Source organism: Podarcis bocagei (assembly GCF_964188305.1).
Source record: "Podarcis bocagei genome assembly, chromosome: 9".
Lineage (NCBI taxonomy): Eukaryota > Metazoa > Chordata > Lepidosauria > Squamata > Lacertidae > Podarcis > Podarcis bocagei.
Window position 1 is genome coordinate 20,976,290 of NC_138134.1, and position 18,547 is coordinate 20,994,836.

Below are 18,547 nucleotides of genomic sequence, written 5' to 3' on the forward strand. Positions count from 1 at the left end.
TGCTCAAAGGAGAGAGGACAATATCCCATTTTTTTCCATCCAACAAAAGTGTAGTGTCTAATATGCTAACGCCATCTACTGGTTATTGAAGGAAATAGAATGAAAGATTTAAAAACAAACATTTGATGAAGAGCCATGGAGAGAAAGTACAATAGACTTACTTACGCAAAATTACCTCAGATGAGAGCTTGGGACATTGCAGAGTAGCATTATCTGAAGCAACAACACCTTGAGGCCTCAGTATAAACACATAGGCCCAAGAACAATTTGAATTACATGTGCACAAGTTGTTATGACATTATATCACATGATTAAACAACTGTGTGTAGTTTATTTTGAAATACATTCTGGATTTCTTCCTCCATATATACATAAAAGCATAAGGCTGTCACCACACAGTTCCCATGGAAGGATTTGATTTCCTGCATCATGATCCTGGATTTGCATGAAGTCAGGGCATGGGAGGGAAACAGAAGGGAAGGTAGATTGCACAAACATGGCAATAGGAGTGAGAAGGGAGAAGCACTGAGAGGGGGAAAGTGCTGGTTTAAAACAACACAACAGTTTGATTAGGGATGGAGGAAACTGCGAGGAAAACAGTGGTTTTAAATTACTGCAGAGGTTTGCGTAGAATACTTTGGAATATTTGATGGCTCTGCATATTTGATGGCTCTCTCACATGAGGCAACTGAGGAATGGAGGAGGCAGAAATTTGGATACAGCAAGCATGGGGTGGCAGTTTAAAATAAATTTGAGTAAAATCAGAAGGGAGTTAGGAAAGGCCCTGTTTAAAGGCCTTTTGGTGTTAGTTTGTTTGTTATAGCAGAAATGGGTACAACCAGGGCCAGCCTCCCCATGAAGTGGGCTGAAGCAGCCACCTGTGGTGTAAGAGTTCCTCGAGGTTTTGCAGGAGTTCTGCAAAATCTCATTGAAAGCCTCCATCGCCACACAACCCCAGTAACCAAGGCTTTGCAGCGGGGGCACCTTCCCACTTTGCCCCAGGCAGTGAAATGGGACAAACCTCCCCTGGGTACATATCCTTGCTAAAGGTGGCTGCAGAATAGGAGAGAGGAGGAGCCATGGAAATGTAGGTGGCGTGTGCATAAGGGAGAGTTGAGGAAAGTGGAGGGGGGAGGGAATGAATGTGAAAACGGTGCAAAAGTGGTTGCAAAAAAGCAGGGAGTAGGAGGCATGGGAACATAGTTGAAGATGAAAGCAGAGGCATGAAAGGGTCTAACAAACAGGAGGGGATTGTGGCTTCATAATTGGGCAGAAAGTGAAAAGAGTGCTAAGTCATTGCTATGTGCAGAAGGATGCAGGAGATTACCATGGGAGTGGTCTGTGTACAACAGGGGGGCAATAAGGAGGTGGGAACATGTTGCAAGAGAAGTGGCTTCAAAAATGGGGTTGGGAAGTTGAAAAGTGAACTTGGTAGTTGTATGGGGTGAGAAGGGCAAACTCTAGGAGGTTAAAGTGGAGGAATGGTGGTGTGGTTGGTGAGTAGAATGAGCAGGGGCACAACCCCTAGTATGCAAATATTTTTGTGTTTTGTATTTCATATATGACTTAGTGGAGCATTTTTAATTTTAATTTTTTAAAAGTATACACCATGTAGTTTTTAAAAAAAGTGTCCATGACATTCACACCAAAAATTATGTATGTATATGGCATTGAAAATGACTGTGTTCTGGGGCTCATTTTGAGTTTTCTTGGATACAATTTGAAGCACTGTGAGAAACTGCAAAATAGTTTTAAGCAGTGACCACAAAAGGAAAAATAAATAATTATACATTGTGAGCATTGACTGTTCCATAATACTGCCTCCACAGTATTGAAAGGTATCTTATGGATTAGTGCATTCTGAATACAGGGTGCTGTGTGATTTTTATCTTTATCTCTTAACTACATACAGTTTTAATCTCTGTTTCTTAGCACTGCAAAATACAACTTAATCACATTCCTGCCGAGGTTCCTCTATTCCCAGTTCAGAAGAGCTGCTAATGCCTTTTTTCTTTTCATTGCATTGCTTCAGGTAAGCTAGACGAGGTAAATATATATTTAATAATATTCAATTGTTCTATGTCAAAAATAAAATTGCTTTGAATGTCCCTGAAATGCCAGGTCCTCATCCATTCGATTTGTGTGGTGTGGTACTACTTCATGGGAAATGTCTTTGAAATGCATTGTTTTAACACTGGAGAATTGTCGTGTTTATAAACAGTGATGCTTTTACAAATGCATAATGTCTGTGTTCACATGTAATGCTGAGCCAACTATATAGATGAGCTGCAGAAGACTTAAGTATAGCATTGGGCTCATGTGCTCTCCCACTCCCCTCCCACAAATTTACTGTCACTTCCAAAGAATGTTGGCTTGTTGTGTCATATGATCAAGGAATCCTGGCTCACAACAAACTGTTATGTTTTAAAACCTGGTGCATATGACAGAACAAGCTGACACTCTCTGAAAGTGAAACTGATCTTTGCCAAAGTCCTTTTTCTGCCACATGGGAAGAGGAAAGGGGAGCGGGCAGCATACAAGCCCAGCTCTTTGCTTTGGCTCACTGCAGCTTATCTACATAAGACTAAACCACGGTTTAATGTTCTTACTGATGCAGTCACGTTGTTGTAATAGAAGCTTACTGTACACTCACTTTAACAGTTGTATTTTTCACACTTGACCCAAAATTAAGAATTACTAAGAGAAAAGGAAATTTGTGTGTCTATTCATCACACTGTTTAGGGACTTTGCCATAGTACCTAGAATTCTTTTTTTCTACAAACCGCTTCTCACTGCAGTTGCTTCTTTTGCAAGGAGTTGCACTAAAAATAATTGGGTACCTGGGGACAGAGGGGAATAAGACAGTGTCTGGGCAGCTGCGGAGCAAGCCGATCAGGCATCTGGAGTGGCGCTTGTGCCCTGTATCTGGGAGTGGGGCCAACCTCCCACAGGGTGGAGCAAGCTGGCGCAGGACACTCTGCGGGGGCCCCCAAGGAGTCTGCCTGCCTCCTCCCACTCAGCCACCCTACAGCTAAGGAGGAGGCAGTGGGCGGACCTTTTGGGGTAGCACAGAGCCTGCGGGTGCGCAAGCCTGGAGAGACGTGTGGCTCGGGCACTCTGCAGGCCACGCTGTGAGTGCCGCCCAGCATTTTGTGTGTCCCCCTTCAGTGGTGACACCTGGGGCGGACTGTCCCCACCGCACCCCCCTTCCTCCACCCCTGTGTCTGGGAAAGTAGGCTGGCAAACTGCTCCTCAGATATGGGTTATTGGGAGAGCAGAAGAGTAGGGTGACAGGAGTATTTGGAAGCAGTATTTGGAAGAAGATTTTTGAAGATGTTAAGTGAACAATTTGCCATAATGTTTACTTGGTTTTTTGTTGTTGTTTTTGTTAAAATGAAGCATCTATTATTTATACTTTGCAGTATGAAGTGGCTTGTAAGGCCAATATATATATTACCATATTTGCTTGGCTTACTGTCTTAATGGGCGTTCTCTTTTCAATACAAGTCTCAGGGTTTGGGGGCTGCAGTTCTAAGGTTCGGGGCAAAGGAACCAAAGGCCTCATCCAGAGCCCTGCTGTGTTCTCACTGGCAGGATGGAAGTGAGAACGTCCATTTGCTGGATTTTTTCCTCTCCCAGTAATTCTAGAATGAGGGAAAGTGAAGAGAAAAGTCTAGACTCAGACAGCCACCCTTACTTTGTAACTCCCTGGCTACTGGCATCAGGCAGGCAGCTTCACTGTAAAAGGTAAAGGTAAAGGGACTCCTGACCATTAGGTCCAGTTGTGCCCGACTCTGGGGTTGCAGCGCTCATCTCGCTTTATTGGCTGAGGGAGCCGGCATACAGCTTCCAGGTCATGTGGCCAGCATGACTAAGCCGCTTGTGGTGAGGAATGAGGAAGGGGAAAGGCCAATGGCAACGCAGCGCAGCCCCCCCCCCCCCCGGTATGCAGCCAGGAGCAGTGAGGAATGGATGGGCTTATATTCGGGTATTTTTAATTTTTTTATTCCCCGCCCCTCCAATTTTAAAGGTGCGGCTTATATTCGGGTGCAGCTTATATTCGGGCCAATATAGTAGCAAGTGGAAAAAGCTGAGTATTGAGCAGTTAGGAACAATAGCAACATTATCCCAGGGTTTCCCATTTAAAAGTGAAATGCCTGTTGCTTCATTCAAACTTTCAACATGTATTTGAGAATTGTCATTTTACATTTAAAAGTGGGTTTTTGTATTAAACTGTAGGTTTTGTATTGTTATTTATTTCTGCTTATAACAACTAAATAATATTTTTCTCAATGAAGTCTACATTTCCATCCTCTCTTTTTCTTTAGCAAATTCCAGATGTTTCTCCAACTGGACGTTATACAACATTGGTTCCGCTCTTATTTATTTTAATTGTAGCAGCTGTAAAAGAAATAATAGAAGATATTGTAAGTTTTTTTTCCAAGTAACATTAAATCCTTGTATTTATCTTTAAATAATGTATATTCTGTAAATTACATTGAGTAGAATCCAAAGGTACCCTTGTGCAGAAGGTTATATTTGGATCCAACCTACAAATTTTTAAAAAATGATGCCACCATCTTGTAATAGCTGTTTCAAAATACATTTCTCATGCCCTTCTAATATCCTTTCTTTTCTGATTTTTTTTTTTTAAAAATTCACTTGAAAAAACCTGTAACTCTTTTATGCCTGGGATGCTGCTTTGTTTTTATATTCATACTGATAAAATTTCTAGAAACGGGGGTGTTGATAAATGCTATCAATTCTTAAAGCTGCAATCCTAGATATAATATTGTATGTGCTAAGACCAATTAGATTAAATTGATCTTAAGAGTGACAAGCTACAGTACATATTTACTTGGAAATAAGTGGGACTTTTGTGGGTGTCCCCATCCTAGGGTCAAAAGCTGCTATTGAAAAAACAAAAAGGTTGTTAGAATTATGGATCCATTGACTGCCTTGTTTGTGGTATGTGTGTGTGTGTGAATACGATGGATCTGGGCAGGTATATTTGTTCCTATGCAGTCAACTAGGAGAGGATGACAAGATGTAGGTTGATGTGAAGTTGCACCATCAGGTTTTCATTGTTGCATTGGATTGTTAGTTGGGAATCAAGGAAAGCCAGTGGTGGGTAACCTCTTTCAGAATGAGTACCTTATTCCCAGCTGGACAGGATGGGCAGCAGAAATATAAGCTTTGCAATCACTCTCTACTGTCCTGGAAGGATGCATTTGGCCCTTCGTCTAGGCAGTGGAGAGTGATTGCAGAGCTTATATTTTTGCTCCCCATCTTGCCTTAGGGCAAGAATCTAGTGGCAGTGCTGCAAATGAACCATTGTGTGACAAGAACCCCAATCCCCCACTCCCAGACACAGATTCCTAAACAAACGGCTTTCACTTTTAGTTTCTACCCATCCCCACCCCCAAAATAGTGCAGCATTCTGGTATTTCAGTACAGTAGCTTCTAACATTGTCCAATTTTGTTTCAGAAAAGGCATAAAGCTGATAATGCTGTGAACAAGAAGAAAATTCAAGGTAAAGACATGCCACAGCAATTTTTAAAAATGTACAGTGAAGAAAATTGAAGTCATATGAATTAATTTGGCTTCCATTGTTACTATGACTACTTTGAAAAGCAGGTATAGATACAGGAATAATATGAACTGTGCTCTACCTAGAAAGTTGGCTACTTTAAGCCTCATTTGTCATCTCTCAAATGTGGTTGTGGATAAAAGCATCTGTGTTGTTGAGAAGAGTGCAGTCCTAAGTGGGAAGGAGAGGGAATGAAATGATGGGAAATCTACCAGCCAGGTCAGGAAGTGTCCCCACCCCACCCCCAAATCCATTGGACAATTGGTTACACCACCTTCAGGCTGGTGTAGATGGGGCCTCATTGTCTAATGAAGGGTCCCCATTCCATTCCTAGAAAGTCCTAACCCTGGCTATTGCCAGCAGGAACACCACTGATGATAGATCTATGCCTGCGGGGCTTTTCTTGGGCATAATGTAGGCCTCTACAGCGAACGTGATCACCCACCCACCAGGGAGCATTTTCTCTGCTGACAGCAGGACAATTCCATAAAACCCTAACCCCCTCCAGCCAACCTGTGATTTAGGATTGCTCTGTAAGTTCTTTGCTCCATTCTTGAAAGAGAGAATTTTGTGTGAAAATAAAATAAAAATAGGTGAACCACAAACATTTTCTAGTCAATAAGCATGGTCTCTATGTTGACACATGTTAAGTATAGGACTGCTTTTATTGATAGTGTGACATGGTTATGATGCATTTTTGTAGTTATTTATAAATTGTTTTGTTAAACCGTGCCTATAGTTAGGTTTTATTTAATATCAACATTTGTGTTTTCACTGGTTTTTAATTTTTTAGTACTGAGAAATGGAGCTTGGGAAATTGTGCACTGGGAAAAGGTAGGTGATCTCTTTAGTGTTCAGCATAAAAGTGTAAATACTGGACTTGATCCAAAAATAGAAGAGTTGGAAAATACCTGATGGTGCTGTTCTACCAGATTAGGCATAGTACTAGGGAGGTTGTTTGAAGTTCTAGCCTTATGCAGGAGCTTACACAAGCTTTTGTGCAAAGGGAAGAACTTCTTAGGATTTCATTTCAGTCTTCTTGTGCAACAACTCTGATACATGCAGAATACAACTTCTGCACAAAGAAAGGCACCAACAATAGAAATAAAGTAAATTAGAAAAGAAAAGCTACTTTTAAATGTGAATTTTATTTCTTTATTTAAGACCATTTCTGTATGGCTTAATATGTGAAATATGTAGATTTTCATGCATTTCCACATAGAGGCAGTTTAGTACTGAATCTGACACAAATGCATCCCAGTGCCTCTTTAAAAAGATAACTTGTGCCTTTCATAGTGCCGTGAGTTGGACCCATTCCCTGTGTTGGAACAGCAGTAGTAATCAACACTGTGAGCATTCAAAGAAACCCTACTGCAATGTTGCTCTGCCACCAAAGGTCTTTGAGGGAGGTAATGGTTTTCCAACGGTTCCTTGTCTCATTCCAAAGTTGGTCAAAGTGGCCTCCTCCCCTTTGTGTCAATGCAACTTTGTGCTAATGAAACACCACAATAATGAATTTATTGCCTCACTTGCTTAACTATTCTGGTACAAGCCAATTCTGTTGTCCATTAAATGAGTCATGTAACCTGACCGCAAGATATATTTAGGGAAGACTAAGAAATGGAATGCTGGAATAAAATTAAAAAGGGTTACGTATTTTTTAATTTCACTAAATATGATTTAATCAAGTTTACATAATCACAAGAGTGATTGATCTCTCCTTCAGAAGTTTCAGCTGGGCTTTCTCCATTATATGCTTTGACTGAAGCCAGGAAAGATCTTTCTAACCATTATCATGATTATCCTGCTGGGACTCCAATACAGTAATTTTGCTTGGAAGAGCCCATAGCTCAGTGATTGTAGATCACATGGTTTGCATACAGAAGGTCTCAGATTCAATCCTATCATTAAAATGATCCGAAGTATTACTGCTGGGAAATAATATCTGTTTGAGGCTTTGTAGAACAAATGCTAGTTGAAGTAGACAATACTAGTCTAAACAGACCAAAGGTGTAATCATTTTGCTCCTCCCTGTGCCATGCAGAGGAAAACCAATCTGTTAAGTAGAGAAAGAATATAGACAGATGAGATTTCACTTCCAATTTATTGCAGTGGAACTCTAGTATTTTTGGAACACCTTTGCAAGTTCCAGTTTAAGTAGTTTACCAGTTTTATTAGGCAACACATATTTAAATATAGGAAAAAGATTAAGAGCTGTTTGTTAGTCTCAGATTATTAACCAAATCCTAGTTTTCTTTCAGGTAGATGTTGGAGATATAGTTTTAATTAAAGGCACAGAATATATACCTGCTGATACTGTACTACTCTCATCAAGGTAGAGAATACCCATCAACGCTTCTGGTGTAGAGGCTGGTTTCTCTACCCTTGCATTGACTTTATAAATGCTTCAAGGAAATAAAGAATAAACAGAAGCACCTTTTACCTCTATTCCCAGTTTGGCTCAAAGTACTGAAATACTGCATTACTGAAATTATTAATTTACAAGCTAAACAAAATTAACTTACTATGACTGGATAAAGGCCTTATAGGACAGAGGCTTCCAATCTGTCTGATGCTATTTACACAAAAAGTATTTTAATACTTAAAGTTATTTAGAAGACTAGAAAGCATGCCATTGGGGGTATTCTGAGGCGACTGTTTTCACACATGAAAAAACATCCAGTTTCTTCATAACATCAGCATGCCAAATATTACATTTAATATTTGAAAGATTTAATCATGGAGGTTGTTTATCTTTATTTCCTTGCACAACTTTATTTACAAGTCCAGACCAAATATTTAGAGGATGCACTTTTTTCAAAATCTATTAGACCATATCATTATATGAACTTTTAATAACCTTAAAAGAAGATTTTTGAAGATGTTAAGTGAACAATTTGTCATAATGTTTACTTGGTTTTTTGTTGTTGTTTTTGTTAAAATGAAGCATCTATTATTTATACTTTGCAGTATGAATTGGCTTGTAAGGCCAATATATATATTACCATATTTGCTCGGCTTACTGTCTTAATGGGCGTTCTCTTTTCAATACAAGTCTCAGGGTTTTGGGGCTGCAGTTCTAAGGTGTGGGGCAAAGGAATCAAAGGCCTCATCCAGAGCCCTGCTGTGTTCTCACTGGCAGGATGGAAGTGAGAACGTCCACTTGCTGGATTTTTTCCTCTCCCAGTAATTCTAGAATGAGGGAAAGTGAAGAGAAAAGTCTAGACTCAGACAGCCACCCTTACTTTGTAACTCCCTGGCTACTGGCATCAGGCAGGCAGCTTCACTGTAAAAGGTAAAGATAAAGGGACCCCCTGACCATTAGGTCCAGTCATGGCCGACTCTGAGGTTGCAGCGCTCATCTCGCTTTATTGGCCGAGGGAGCCAGCATACAGCTTCCGGGTCATGTGGCCAGCATGACTAAGCCACTTGTGGTGAATCAGAGCAGCACACAGAAACGCCGTTTACCTTCCTGCCGAAGCGGTATCTATTTATCTACTTACACTTTGACGTGCTTTCGAACTGTTAGGTTGGCAGGAGCAGGGAGAGAGCAACGGGAGCTCACCTTGTCCCGGGGATTCGAACCGCCAACCTTCTGATCGGCAAGTCCTGGGCTCTGTGGTTTAACCCACAGTGCCACCCACGTCCCTTAGCTTCACTGTATTATACGCTAAAAACACTTTTGTTTAGCCAAGCCTATCCAGACATATAGAAGCTGTCATGTGTTTTAATCTGGTTTCAGTTTATTGTTGTTTTTAATTATTATTTTTTAATCAATTCTGGTGCCGGACTGTGCCTACCAGACAACCAATTTTGGATTTACTATCCTTTAGTAAGTGGACAGTCATTGTTCCACCATTGTTCTATTTGATGCTGGTGTTAGGAGATAGCTTTTATTGATTGGCCTTGCCAACTAGCCCAATAAATAGAGAAGAGGTTCTTCTGGTACACATCCCACATCTCATGCAATAGAAGAATTGCTTTATGTTTTGTTTTGTTCCTTTACCCTTCCATTCACAGTCCAGCAGAATGGATATTTTTAAAGAAAAAAGCTGGAGGGGAAATAACTACTTCAGGGACCATTCTAAACTGGAAGCATGTTTGCTTTAATTGAACATGAATCCTGCTCAGTTTTAAAAAGCCGATGTCCAGAATTTTGACAACATTCTTCTTCTTCTTCTTCTTCTTCTTATTATTATTATTCACCTCATGTCCTATTCCATTGCTAAAATAAGGTGTTAATTTCAAAATAAAATCAATTCTTAGGAGACATCAAGCGGGAGTTGTTATTTTTACATTTAGTGTTCATTTTAATTTCTTGAGAAAATATGGGAATACTTTTCTGGGAACCTTGGAGAAACATGGATTGCAGTAGTAATGGTTAAGTGCTGTTAATGGATCCACTGTACTGGAATTCTTTATCTAGGAAGGAATCCTCCAGAAGTGACTCCAGAAGCATCCATAGCCTTTCCCCATAACTCAATATAATTCTAATTGCTACAGTATCATGACTTTGCCACTGCATATCTTAAATAACCAGATGCTTACATTTTAACTATTCTAAGGGTTGTTGTTTTTCCCTTAAGAGTTTGTACCTAAATATATGTATTTATTAAATAATATTTTAATTCTGATATGTCTATATCATTACCATATTTTCCTGGCTCCTATTAAAATAGATTTTGAAAAAAAAGCCATCGAGCATTTATTAACATACTTTGTATAGTAATTTCCAACTTTTTGTCTCTTTTTGTCTTTTGTCCGTTTGATTTCCTGCCCTTTACTTGTTGTGTTATAATCATTTTTAAAATTTTAAATTGGGACATGTAGGTTGCAGTAGGGGAAATAGTGAAAGTGACCAATGGGGAACACCTCCCAGCTGATCTCATCAGTCTGTCTTCAAGGTTAGAATGAACCAGTTTCAGAACAAATGTGTATGTGGGTCCTCTTAGGCCAAAGCAGTGTTTCTGCCATCAACCATTTACATATTAATTGTGTACAGAAATTGAATTCTAGAAATAATGCAGCATTCGTATAAAATAGGAGAGCAAGAGAGGTTTACCTGGGCTTAAGTAATAGGACTATTTCACCTTGAGTTCTTAAAGACTATTAAGACTGCAATCCTTTCCATGTTTACTGTGGTATATACCCATTTAAATAAATGGGACATACTTCTGAGTTAACATGCATAGGATTGCAGTAACAAACACAAATGCAAGCATATTTGAACATCCAGAATTTGCTTTTCTTGCCTTCCTGTTACGTATGTAATTACACCATACTTAATAATGCTATATTATAAAAGAAACTGTTTCTTTGAAATGGTTCAATGTGCAGCAGGCTGGCGTAGATGTGCAGCTGCCTGTATTGAAATTAGTTAAATCTTTACATTATTAAATACATTCTATTTAAAGTTTTAACTAATGTCCATATTTGTATTCTAAAGAACCTGCTTTCAGTAACTTTATATAACACTCAAAAATTAGCAATTATTGTACTTGAGCTTTTATAGTGGACCCTCAATACAAACGTAAATGTTGCACATTTTTGTACTGCATGCAGTTAGCAAATAGTCATATTTTTCTTTGTAGAAATATTGCACGATACTTGGTATACTTCAGATATACTTCAGTCTTTGTGCTGTGATTGCATCTTATTTTGATTTCACTAATCAAAATCCAATCTGATGTCTCTAGTGGAGCATGTGTCCTTTCTTTTTAATGTTTGTGCTGCCTTGTTTATTTTCAAAGTCCATACAAAATATTCAGCCCCATGTTATGCATGTTAACTCAGAAGTAATCCCACTGACATCCATGGGACTTACTCTGTGATTAGGATTACAGCCTTACTTTGTATTTATAAAAATACATGAAGTACGACTGAATGTAAATATGTATCAACTAATTAGTGAAATAGTCTAAATTCTAATCAGTATTCAGTCATTTACACTTAAAGAAAAGAAGGTCAGAAGATAGCTCAATATCAAATTGAGAAATGTGGCGTGGAAACATTTTGTAATTCAACTAAAGGTTGGCACCAATCACACTGCTAAAGAGGATATTCCACAAAAGACCCTCTTCGGTGTCACCATATAATTCACTTCCTTTAATGATGAGGCATAGAGAAGAGCCCCATTGGAGCAGCTTAAGATATGGCCAGGCTAGTATAGGTTCATTCAAGTAATTGGGCCCCAAGCCGTTTGAAGCTTAAGTCTTTCAGAATCAGATTAATCAGAATATTTCTTTATTAACTGGTTGATTTTAAAAGACTTCTAAACCGCTTAACATTTAGGAATTACAAAGTGGTGTGCTATATAGTAAATTTAGACAATAATAGTAAATATAATAGTAAATTGGAAACAAAATAAAATACAATTTCCACAGTTACCAGCAATATACACCCTATAGTCAGGAAATGCTTTGGGGAACTGAAAGGTCTTCAGCATACATTGAAAGCATAGAATAGGCAGTGCATCTGGAATAATGGTTCTGCTCCTGTCAGTTCTTTTCCATATGTACTTCATGTTGCATAAATTCAAAGTGCAAAAGTTTGGCTATCTCTGCAGAGTGCTTTATTGTTTTGTGGTATGTGATTCTGCAGATTGTAGTGTTAGCATGTTGTCAAATATGTTTATTTGGCTAGCATTCTTTGCTTAATATTTTTCTGAGAATCTCTTAAGATCTGGAATATTTTCTCTACTTAAAGTATAAGGCAGTATGATCAACTGATCAACTTTGTGTGGCTTACTATATGGATTAGCATCAAAGGTCATATTTGGATAATCATGTTCTACAAATGTGAATGGCTGATTATAAATATAATTTATTTTTGAAAATAACATACTAAAGAATGGATCTAACTTTTAAAGTGACCAACTCACAAAAATGAATCTTTCCCCCCCTCTAAGTGAACCACAAGCTATGTGCTACATTGAAACATCAAATTTAGATGGCGAAACCAATCTAAAAATACGACAGGTAAGTTGCTGCCTATCAATTAAAAATGTTTAGGTTGCCATAAAGTGTTGCTTCTGTTGTCACTAATGGATAGTGAATGGGAGATAAGATATATGAACAAACTGCCATTCAGGACCAGAGGTGTGCATACAATTCTTCTGGACTGCATAATGCCAAATGATTGGGTATCAAGGGTTCTTGTTGTCTCCATTTGAGCAAAATAGGGGGGCAGATTTCAGTGGCACCCTCCAATTATCTACGCCACAAAAACTGGGACTGGGAAAATTGTATTGTGGAACAGCACATGTACCCCCAGCTATAAGGCGCTTATAGTTTATCCACCAGTTGTTGATAGTGTGGTAAAGGGTTTGTTACTTTCAATCCCATATTTTAAACCATGCCACTCCTTTGCAAGTTGGGTTGTAACTTGCTCATATTTTAGTAATGAAAGGTTAACACATAAATGTGTGTTAAGCAGAAGTTGGGTTTCAATATAAAGTTTGCGTCTTTGGAAGCTTTGGGGTGTGAGCTCTTCCCAGCTGCCCTGGTGCTTTTGCAGGTGAGCAGCACACCTGCAAACAGAAGTCTTTTTACGGCAATATTTGTGTCACTCACTGTTAGTACCGTAATTTTCGCCCTATAGAACACACTTTTTCCCCTCCAAAAATGAAGGGGAAATCTGGGTGCGTCCTATGGGGCGAATGCAGGCTTTCGCTGAAGCTTGGAGAGCGGGAGGGGTCAGTGCGCACTGACCCCTCTCGCTCTCCAGGCTTCAGGAAGACATCCGTAGCCTAGGCAGCCCTGCGGGAGTTCCTGCAGGGCTGTCTAGGCTGCAGATAGCAGCCTGCTTCCCGGAGCGCCGGGCGCGCTGAAAGCAGAGCGCCTGGCGCTTCGGGAACACATCCGCAGCCTAGGCAGCCCTGCGGGAGTTCCCGCAGGGCTGTCTAGGCTGCGGATAGCAGCTTGCTTCCCGGAGCGCCGGGCACGCTGAAAGCAGAGCGCCCGGCACTTCGGGAACACATCCGCAGCCTAGGCAGCCCTGCGGGAGTTCCCGCAGGGCTATCTAGGCTGCGGATAGCAGCTTGCTTCCCGGAGCGCCGGGCACGCTGAAAGCAGAGCGCCCGGCACTTCGGGAACATATCCGCAGCCTAGGCAGCCCTGCGGGAGTTCCCTGCAGGGCTCCCCACGCTGCGGATAGCAGCCTGCCGCCCGGTGCAAGGGGCGCCCTGAAGCAGAGCGCCCCTCGCGCCGGGAAGACATCCACAGCGTGGGAGCCCTGCGGGAGTTCCCCACAGGGCTCCCCACCCTGTGGATAGCAGCCTGCCACCCGGTGTGAGGGGCGCCCTGAAGCAGAGCGCCCCTCGCGCCGGGCAGACATCTGCAGCGTGGGGAGGCCTGCAGGAGTTCCCTGTAGGGCTCCTCACGCTGCAGGTAGCAGCCTGGAGCAAGGGGCGCCCTGAAGCAGAGCACCCCTCGCGCCGGGCAGACATTGGCCAGCCCCACAAGCTCGGGGGACAGTAGGGAGGCGCAGCGCCGCCATCCCGCTGTTCCTCGACCTGGTTCGGTTTCCCCGACCTGGTTTTGGGGGGGAAATAAAGGGGGAAAAAATTCCTTTATTTCCCCCCCAAAAACCTAGGTGCGTCCTATGGGACGGAGCGTCCTGTGGGACGAAAAATACGGTAATCAGTGTGAGAAGGAGTAACAGTCACACAAACCAGCAATTGTAACTCCAGGGCACACACGCATACACACATACAGTGGTACCTCGGGTTAAGTACTTAATTCGTTCCGAGGTCCATACTTAACCTGAAACTGTTCTTAACCTGAAGCACCACTTTAGCTAATGGGGCCTCCTGCTGCTGTCGCGCCGCCAGAGCACGATTTCTGTTCTCATCCTGAAGCAAAGTTCTTAACCTGAAGCATTATTTCTGGGTTAGCGGAGTCTGTAGCCTGAAGTGTATGTAACCTGAAGCATATGTAACCCGAGGTACCACTGTACTCTGAGAAATAAGTAACTTGTTACATCTCCAGATTGAGGTTAGCATTTCTGGGGAACCTGATGCTGATGACATGTTTTTCAAAAAGCATGAAGAAAGGTTGCCAGAAAGCTACCATAGTTACTGTCACTGTTTAATTTAGGAATGTTTTGGTGTTCACCCAAGGAATCTTATTGTCTCAGGCTTGTATCTAAATAGTCCCATTTGTGAATATTTAGATAGGCACTTGTGACAGCTTTTTTCAGAATGCAAGTAGGAAAACATAGTGGTGTGAGCAACTCTGGTTCAGTAACATATCATATTACTGAATACATTAATACATTGTATTAATAGAATTTAACTCTGTATGCTCTCTAAAGAACTCGCTGTTAAACCAAAAACAGTTTCATTTGAGCCAAATTACTGAAAACTGTAAGAAATGTTCAAGGTAACAATGTTCAAATTATTTGGGCACAATTTAGCCACAACTTTTATAGCTGGCAACTTAAATTTTAATATTTCAAGAGCACTTCAACAATAAAAATAAGATTGGAAGCCATCTGTTCTGGCAAATGGTGGATTAATACTATAGGAATGAACTCTGTGCATCCACAGTAACTTCCTTTCTTTGTTTGCAGCAAAGCATAGGTTCTTGTTGTATCAGAGATTGTAAACTCTGGTTTGCAAACAGTATTTTGAATCTGATTTGTAATCCCGGTTTGGAGGAACAAAGACAAGCCATTGTTTTTCTTGGTTAGCTATAACAGCAAATATAGCTCTTCATGCATTCTCTAGTCATGCTACTAAAATAAGTGAGTGGGGCAGTAAGGTTGTTCTGTGTTGATATAGGAAGTTGTCCCAGACTGAGAAAGCAAATATTGCTGTGTTGAATGTTTCCTGTATTGATTTGGTTATAGTGTTCCATAAAAATTTGTTGATTCAGGGTTTGCCATTGACATCGGATTTCAAGGACATTGACAGCTTGATGAGACTTTCAGGAAGAATTGAATGTGAAAGTCCTAACAGACATCTTTATGACTTTGTGGGAAATATCAGATTAGATGAGCATGGGTATGTAACCATCTAAGTATCTTTTCATCATGCCATTAAAAACCTGTAGAGGATATAAATGATATAAGTATAAATGTATAAATGATATGAGAATATAAATGATATAAGAATATAAATGATATAAGAATATAAATGATATACCACCCCCATCATTCAGACCAGCCACTGAGATCCAGCGCCGAGGGCCTTCTGGCAGTTCCCTCATTGCGAGAAGTGAGGTTACAGGGAACCAGGCAGAGGGCCTTCTCGGTAGTGGCACCCGCCCTGTGGAACGCCCTCTATTCAGATGTCAAGGAAATAAGCAGCTATCCTATTTCTAAAAGACATCTGAAGGCAGCCCTGTTTAGGGAAGTTTTTAATATTTAATACTGTATTGTTTTTAACACTCGATTGGGAGCCGCCCAGAGTGGCTGGGGAAACTCAGCCAGATGGGCGGGGGTATAAATAATAAATTATTATTATTATTACTATTATTAGTGAATTTTGTACAGATAATAAGCAAACATCAAGTGTTAAGTTATATATACCTTATGAATACATAGAAGAGGTATGAGTCTTCACAAGGCTTTGCGCTTTCATGGAGAACAAGCTGCTTACCATATGCAGGTGAATTGCAAACCCTTTGAAGTAAAATAAATATTCTGGTTCCCCTTTATAAACTTTAGCCAAAGGATCTCTCTTAAATCATTTAGGCTCCAACTTCAGGGCTGGGAAAGCAGGGCTGAAAACGTTACTTCCTGCTGGCTATAAGCTACCCACCAGCCTTGCAGATTATCTTCCTACCTGAGACAGAGACGGATGTTTTCTGCAGAACTCAGTGCTTTGTTTCATACTTTTTAAAAATAATAATAAGTGATTCTAGGAGAGTCTGAGACACATTCTGAGACACTGTATGCCTTTTCCAGCTTCTTTTCCTTGTCTCACCTGTGAAGAGCATCTTCTTTTACCTTATCAGCTCTTTTCTATTTCACAGCATTTATATGCTGCTTGATCATAATAAAACCTCTAAACCATTTAGAAAAACTAGGATGTGAAAGTTGCCGCAAGAGAGGTTGTTGGATAAAATGGTCCAAGCTAGTACCCGTAGAGTACTCAATGCCTTTCCTTGTGATCTTTTTCTTGGCTAGCAGGCTGCCTTATGTTGATTAGAGTTATTTACTTAGCATCTTCCAGCAGTGCAGCAGATCTCTGCTTGGAGAAGTTTGCGTTGTGTAGGTTTTTTGGAGAACTGGAAGATGGTTTTACCTTGCAGTGGAAGTTAGACTGCAACTTTGTGCTCCTAAGAGTTTAGTGTGGCTATGAAGCTGCTTGTGCCGTGTGTGTGTGTGTGTGTGTGTGTGTGTGTGTGTCATCCGCATAATGTTCTCTTCATCCAACTAGCAGCCCACACTTCCCCACCCCATTAAATATAGATTGTTCAAATCAAGATGATCCAATAATAGAAGTAAACCCAGTATAAAATTGCATGTTACTTAGATGTGGATTCCTTGAAGTGTATTGTCTTTTTCTTTTTACACTTTTCATCTAAGCGTTCTCCAGCGTAGAATGCTTTTTCAAACCTATAGAGAGGGAACATATAATTTCTTTCTAACTCCTCATTTTTCCATTACTATATTGTGATGTCTCAGGTTGATAATGTCAGAAATTGAAATAAAATAGACATTAGTTGGTATTTCCCCAAGTGGGTATTTTACTTAAAACTCAACCTAAGTCAATGTTTATTTTATTCTTTTTAGCACTGTTCCACTGGGTCCTGATCAAATTCTTCTGCGTGGAGCTCAGCTAAGAAATACACAATGGGTTCATGGTATAGTTGTCTATACAGGGCACGATACCAAACTCATGCAGGTTTGTCTTATAATTATGAATAATATTTATTTTTGGTTTGGATATTCTAATTCATGGGTACTACCTGTACCAATTTCAAACTGTACATTTATGAGAAAGCTAAACACAAGTAGCAAGGAGCATGGTCCTGTAGCATAGGGTTATACCTAAAATGTAATTACTGCCTACAGTGCAGTGCTGTTGAAGCTCAGTAAACTAAAGACCAATCCATCACAAATCACAGGAGTTGTATATGTAGAACTGTGCTACAAGCTAATGTTGTAGACTTTATAGTGTTGGTCACCAATCCTATTTGGCAAATACACCGTATTTTTCTGTGTATAAGACTAGGTTTTTTTCCTTTAAAAATAATGTCCAAAATTTGGGTGCGTCTTATACACGGATAGATCTCCTCCCCCCATTTTCTTAAATTGGAGTCCCCAAAAATAGGGGGCATCTTATACATGGGGGCATCTCATAGACGGAAAAATACGGTAATTGCATTAATTAAAACATGTGAAAGGAGTTCTTTATTTGCTAGTTATAAATTAATGGTTAAATGTACTTCATGTGTGTCATAGCAAAAAAATGCTTTTCTGTTCTTCTATGCCTTCATTAGAAAGTACTGTATAGGGCCTAGGCAAAATGTTGTTTCATGGTGTAAAAACTGGTAATCACACTTATGGGATGGGCAACACATATGATTGTCTTTGATTTCCAATACTATCTAGTGGGGGGAAGTCACATGCATACGTCTTCTCTTATTTATGAACTCTTTTTATTCCATCCACAGAACTCAACAAGCCCTCCTCTTAAACTATCCAATGTTGAAAGAATTACAAATATTCAAATTCTGTTTCTGTTCTGCATTCTCATTGCAATGTCTTTGGTTTGTTCCATTGGTTCAGCTATATGGAATAAAAAACATGAGGAGCGGGACTGGTATATCAATTTAAACTGTGAGTACAGTGATAGTTAAATTAGCTTGTGTTCATAAAATAAGATAAATGTGTTATATTGTTAAGGTACAGTTTTGTTCGTATAGAATAAGGGTTTTTACATCAAAATGTGTATATAAAATATACTTGCTGTTGGAGGGAAGACTCAGAGAATACTTCCAGGTGCA

The 18,547-nt window shown here is 40.1% G+C and overlaps 2 protein-coding genes across 6 annotated transcripts in view; one reads left to right on the top strand and one right to left on the bottom strand.

Moving 5' to 3' along the window:
- The window catches only part of ATP8A1 (ATPase phospholipid transporting 8A1), an 84,561-nt gene that overhangs the window by 21,501 nt on the left and 44,513 nt on the right, over window positions 1-18,547 (top strand). For 2 of the 5 annotated variants that reach the window (XM_081208730.1, XM_081208732.1), the window contains exons 3-11: window positions 1,933-2,032; window positions 4,329-4,427; window positions 5,489-5,534; window positions 6,385-6,425; window positions 10,422-10,495; window positions 12,499-12,568; window positions 15,467-15,594; window positions 17,331-17,442; window positions 18,215-18,380. In XM_081208730.1, coding sequence (XP_081064856.1) covers window positions 1,933-2,032; window positions 4,329-4,427; window positions 5,489-5,534; window positions 6,385-6,425; window positions 10,422-10,495; window positions 12,499-12,568; window positions 15,467-15,594; window positions 17,331-17,442; window positions 18,215-18,380 — 836 coding nt within the window. Of the gene's footprint in view, window positions 1-1,932; window positions 2,047-4,328; window positions 4,428-5,488; window positions 5,535-6,384; window positions 6,426-7,852; window positions 7,927-10,421; window positions 10,496-12,498; window positions 12,569-15,466; window positions 15,595-17,330; window positions 17,443-18,214; window positions 18,381-18,547 lie in introns of those variants that run through there. The other 3 variants (XM_081208731.1, XM_081208733.1, XM_081208734.1) reach the window with 3 other exon arrangements.
- SHISA3 (shisa family member 3) overlaps window positions 9,165-18,547 on the bottom strand; it is a gene marked incomplete at its 5' end in the record, with an annotated part of 67,249 nt that continues 57,866 nt past the window's right edge. Inside the window, one exon of the transcript XR_014011740.1 lies at window positions 9,165-9,183. The remainder of the gene's footprint in view (window positions 9,184-18,547) is intronic.